The sequence below is a fragment of the Medicago truncatula genome, chromosome 1, assembly GCF_003473485.1.
Source record: "Medicago truncatula cultivar Jemalong A17 chromosome 1, MtrunA17r5.0-ANR, whole genome shotgun sequence".
Taxonomy (NCBI): domain Eukaryota; kingdom Viridiplantae; phylum Streptophyta; class Magnoliopsida; order Fabales; family Fabaceae; genus Medicago; species Medicago truncatula.
In genome coordinates this window covers 18,075,759-18,081,722 of record NC_053042.1, presented here as the reverse complement: position 1 = coordinate 18,081,722, position 5,964 = coordinate 18,075,759, and the positions used below count along the sequence as shown (strand labels likewise).

General features: G+C 32.1%; 1 protein-coding gene across 1 annotated transcript; it reads left to right on the top strand.

The window, feature by feature from the left end:
- Window positions 1-257: 257 nt before the first annotated feature.
- LOC25483072 (GATA transcription factor 1) lies at window positions 258-3,332 on the top strand. The gene is made up of 3 exons (XM_013611721.3): window positions 258-405; window positions 1,673-1,842; window positions 2,332-3,332. The coding sequence occupies exons 2-3, from the start codon at window positions 1,675-1,677 to the stop codon at window positions 2,896-2,898; spliced, it is 735 nt and encodes a 244-aa protein (XP_013467175.1). The 5' UTR covers window positions 258-405; window positions 1,673-1,674; the 3' UTR covers window positions 2,899-3,332.
- Window positions 3,333-5,964: the final 2,632 nt, after the last annotated feature.

Genomic DNA, 5,964 nt, shown 5'->3' with positions numbered 1-5,964 from the left:
ATGAAAAAATTCCTTAAAATTATTTTATATCAAATTTTTCCTAAAAACATATTTGAACAAGAAATTAAAAAAATATTTAAAAAAAGAAATGGAAAAATGGAAAGATAAATATTTCCTCCGATTCTATTTGTAAGGGACAATAAAATCAAGAAAACATGTATTTGAATCAAAATTTGAACTAAATACATCAAATTCCGTTGATTCAGATATTTCTTATAAATAGAATCGATGAGAATAATAAAAATGAAAAAATTGCAGCTTCCCTAATCCCCAAACACGTGCCTTACCATCTCTCGTTGGTTCTTTCAGTCTCTCAATTCTCTTTTGGGGTTTCTTCTCTCTCTCTCTCTTGCCTGCTACTAGCTGGCTCTTGTCTCTCAACAAGTACACAAACGTGAAAAGCTGGTAGCTTCTGTTCTTTTTGCTTTTCTTTTCCTTAATCTTTGCTATGTTTTTTCTCATGCTTTATGTTCCTTTCCCTCTTTTTCTTGCTTGTTTTTATGTTACCACCATGTTTAATTTTCCTCTATGTTATTTGAATATGCTGAAAATTTGGTTTTTATTATTATTTGTGAAGTGGGTGTGATAGTATTGAAGGAATAATGAAATGGGTTGGTGGTTGTTGACCATTTTGACTCTCTTCACCATTTTCTTGTTTTTCTTTGTTTAAGGTTTAATTTAAGGTTTCTTGTTCTTTATTTTTATGTTATGTTGGTTTTTTATTTCTTCAATGTTTTATGTTCTGTTTTTCTATTCATTTTCATATTGGTTTTTATTTATGTATGTCTTAGTGAGTGAAAATGTGGTATGTTTGCATTATTACAATGTTGTGTTTTTCATTCTTCATTTGATTATTGTCATGCCAATTCATTTTTTCTGTTCTTTATTTTTTGAAAATGAAGTTCTTTAATCTTTTTGTGACTAGCCGTGGGCCTGTTTGGATAAACGGCTTATTTGTAGCTTATAGCACAAGCGCTTATATGTTCGCTTGAATAAGCTATTTTTGTAGAAAAAGATTAAAAAATAACGTTAAATTGTTTTTGTATATGCTATAAGTTGTTTTTATAAGCTATATTGGAGAACTTCTGAAAATAAGTTGTAAAAAGTTTATGAAAATTGTCATAAGCTGTTTTCGTAAGTTCTCCCTAATAGTCTCGTAAAACTTACGCTTATAGATAAACTCAAGTAAGCCAATAAGATGTGTAAAATTGTATACTTCACTGGTTTTTGTATGGTTTATTTGTCATCTCATAATCAGTAATCAACTTTATTACTTGAGTAACTTTTTTTTTTTAGCTAAAGCTTGTGCTCATAATAATTTTTATTGTGTTTATGAATGGTGTTTTTTTTTACCTGGAATAAGTTCTTTACATTACTTTTCATCCTCTAGTCTTAATTCATTGTTCGTAACATTTGTTCAATGTTATTTTGTTTTCATGTATCGTAATCTTGGTTCAATTTTTCAGTAGTTTTATTTTGTAAAATCACTTTATACCCAATTAAGAACAATCACAAGGTTTACTCCAAACCTACTATGAAATTTTCAGGGTTTTGTAATGTGTTTGCTCTAACTTCGACTGTATACTTTTATGCCATGCTTTTCACTATTTTGTAATATTTGTTTGTACGGCTTTACCTATACTGTTATTTTTATCTGTGTATTTGTTTTCAGTGATGGAGGCCCTTGGTTCTGTGGACGACCTCTTGGATTTCTCATCTGACATAGGTGAGGACGATGATGATGACAAACCTAAGAAAGCCTTTCCTTCACTCAAACCAGAATGCAGTGATCCACCTTCGCTCAATCCATTGGCCCTGGATGATCCCATCAATTCACTTTCTGTAAGTTTGACGGTCCATTAACCTTTCCAAAATGCTTGCTTGATTTTTTATCTAGTTTTGACTTGTTGAGGTGTGATCATGAAAGCGAAAGCATGTGTGAATTATGATTTTTTTGAATCAATTAGAATTTTGATATATTATATTGTTCTTGTCCAAAGTAGAATATTAGCAAGTGCTTCCAGATTTTTACTTGTTTTCCTTTTAGAATCAATGTATTGGCATTTGGAATTCCGAGATTGTTAGTGCCTGCGGTGCAAACGACAGATTCTTCGTTTGCATCAAAGTTTTCATATACTTGTGATCACTGTTTCAAGGTTTCCATGTCGTGGAGCTGCATCTCTCAGCGTGAATACTAATTTCTTGATCGAATGTTTGTTGTGTCGTTGACTTGTTGCATCAGTTGAATGCCTGAGTTTACTTGAGGAATTCCTTTTTTCCATACTTATGAGTTATGTGAAGTTTAATGTGCCGCTTGTTTTCATGTTCCAGGAGGAGGTTGCAGAAGAGGAGCTTGAATGGCTGTCCAACAAAGATGCATTTCCGGCTGTTGAAACATTTGTTGACTTGTCCTGTATTCAACCGGATCTTTTGAAGCATCAAATGACATCCCCAATGCTCGAGAACAGCACAAGCAGCAGCAACAGCAATAACAGTTCCAACAGCATTACCCTCTTAAGTGGCTACAATCACATGAAGTTCCCTGTCCGTGCACGGAGCAAGTCTCGTAGCAAGCCTCGCCTTGGCCTTGCTGATGCCTCAAACCTGCAATTCCCATGGAAACAACCGAGTACCAAAACTTCCAAAGAGAAAGTGAAACAAACCCCAACCATCGGGAGGAAATGTCATCATTGTGGAGTTGATGATACTCCACAATGGCGTGCAGGTCCAAATGGCCCAAAGACGCTTTGTAATGCATGTGGGGTTAGGTATAAGTCTGGCCGACTTGTACCTGAATACCGTCCTGCAAATAGCCCAACTTTTCGCAGTGACGTGCATTCTAATTCCCACAGGAAAGTAGTGGAGATGAGGAAGCAGAAGGGAATGGGAACGGGTTGAAAGTCATTGATAAAATGAAAAGTGGACGTGTAACATTTGCTTCTAGCATTTAGCATGCTAAAAGTTAGGATTTTGGTTTTCTTTTTTACTCTGATTTATTTTAATTGAAATTTTAGTCCATTTTTGCTGTGGGATGTTTTAGATGAGCAGTGAAAATTTTAGATTAAAATTTTGCAGTTAGGGAGGCCTTAAATCATTTGCTTGTCAAATTCAGTTTTTTCATTTTTTATTTTTTGATTTGACTGTTTTTATGCTGGTAACATGTACTTTGATTGAGAATTAGGGAGAAGATGAGTTGCAATGAGTGACTTGATCCATTCATTATGCTTATCTGAACTAATTCTAGGTTGATGGATAGTGGTGTAGTAAAATTTTTGAGGAATTTAGGTTCCATTATTATTTGATACATCATTCATATTTTGAAGGGATAAAAATGTTGTCTATCTTTAGATGTTTTGACTGATATGATCTTGTGCAGGTAACAGAATTGAATTGATCAAACCTTGACTATTTGTTGGTAACATTGATATATTTCTGTTTCATTGTCTTACTTGGTGACTATTAGTTTTTTAAAATTGGTCTAACCCATTTTTTCAAAATGAGCTTGTAAGGTGAGATACTATTCTTTATAAACTATTTTCAAGCATAGTGTGTGATTTTGTGGTTTTTATGATATAGACTTTGATGTCGTGTTACTTTTTATATTCGACACAATACATTTTTTATAAAACTGACTTATAAGGTGAGAGATGTTTTTTATAGACTATTTCTGGACCTTATCTCCTTAAAGTAGTGATGATTGTCTGCATGAACTTTAGAAACAAATAGCTTCATTCTTTTCTTCCTTGAAGGTTATAACATGTGAATTGTTCTGTGATTAAATTTGTCGATGAATCACAATTCATTGACAATTCATGTGAATTGTTCTGTGATTAATTTGTCAATTACCCAAAAGCGTTTAGATGAGATGACACGGGTCTCTTCTAGCTTAACCAAGGTCTTGGGTTAGAATTCAGCCTTGAGCATGCAACATCGTTAAAACTCTTGTGGAAAATTTGACGCCCATTTGAGTCCAATAAGGTTTGAGGATGAGTCTCCGCATTTGCGTACGTGGAGGATACCCGGTTTATAGGCACAAATTTTTTTGTCAATTATGTTGACTGTATATTGCAATGTAGATTTGTAATTTCTCTTGTCAACTATCTTAAGGTCATATCAATCAATGTATGGAAATCTTCAATCACTTCAATGAAGAACTAGTTACCTCCCATAGGGATCATTTTGACTGACATTATTTATACCTACTTGTCCCACATACCCTTTTTTCACTGGATTCTCTTGTTCATTTACTTTGAATGTCAAACATTTTCAACTTTCTACCTTCTCATCTTGATCTATTTATTAACATAGCTTAGGTTCCTTTTCATATGGTCACAAGCTCAATGACATGATCATAAACTAGTTAAAGTGGAGAAAGTACAAATTTTCATTGCAGTATCTATTCTCAACATAATGGGTACAATCACTCAGAAAGCAATTTGTAAGTTATACTCTAAAAAATGAAACAAAATGAAACTATCTATTTTGCAACTATATCCATGCCTAGAATTGTCACAAAGTATGACAATGAAAACTAACAATGCTGCCAATTTGTCATACTTTGTTGTCCTTAGTGTTCTCAAATCTCCATGTGACTAACTCTTGAAATATTTTCAAATTTAGAACACTAATTGATAAAAACAAAAATTTGTTCTTTAGACTTGTTATTGTATGCCAAATCATTCATGCAGTTAATGACAAATTCTGGCGAGAGTAGTTTCAAACATCAAATGCCAAGGCAAATTTGGAGAAATTATTTTTGAAAATCTAAGTTTAGACAATTTTAACGACAAATTTTTAAGTGGTGAACATAGTTTAAAATAAATGATTAATTATGTTTAGTGTATGGCTTATATACTATATTGATAGTAATTCATCACTAGTGTAACTTCATTAACCAATAATTTGAACGTGGTTAACTATAATTTTCAAGTGTTCAACTACATATGGTTTTTTGACAAAAACTACAGTTAGTTCTAAACACCTAGAAATTGTGATTAAACACGTATATATATGTGGTTAATATGTTTGGATCCCTAGTATGTATTCAATTGATTGTAAAAAAAAAAAAAACATTCAATTGACGAAATTAGCCATATATTTAAACTTTGTTAACCACTTAAAAATTGTTTGAATTTAGTTGTTCAAACTTCAAATACCTGATTACAAAATTACCTGCAGATCTGTTAAATTAGACAACAGCCAATCATGCAAATTAAGATAAAAATAATAAGAATCAAATCTGTGATGAGAAATACAATCCTAGATTTGTTAGGGAAAACGACAATATGGATCCTAGATTTGTTAGGGAAAACAACAATATGGACAACTAATGCATATATCATTAGTATCTATTTTTTTCTAATAAAAAATAGAAACCCCTAAATAAAAAACATAGACAATCAATCTCAAATAGCGTTTACAAAGATATTTACCATTATATTCTTCTAGGCGCCAGCGAACTCGAACCCTAGACTTTCGGGTGCAAAATCTTTTTTTTTTTTTTTTTTTACCATTAGACCAAACTCTTGAAGTTATATGACATCAACGTATGGGCATGATTGTCATTAACTGTGTCAATTTCATCAAAAAAGAAAATTTAAAGGCTAAATTTATTGATAACAAGTACTTGTTTAAGACGAAAAAAAAACGAAAATTTCAAAGCAACGGGTGCCGTATATAGACGGAATATCCAAAAGAGATCTACACCATATGTCTATTCAATGAATTAATTCACGACGAGTGCTACAAATATATTATAATTTTGTGGGATCTATATAAATTTTAATCAATGACAGAGTGTGTGATTAAAAGTGATTTTTTTTTTAAGAAGTTAAAATGAAATTAGATTAACCAACAACTGAAAAACCAAAACTTCCCAGCACAAGGTGTGCCCAAAAGAAAACGCTATATCAAAGGAATACAATGATAATGAAAATAAATAAATTAATTAAAGGAAAAAAAAAG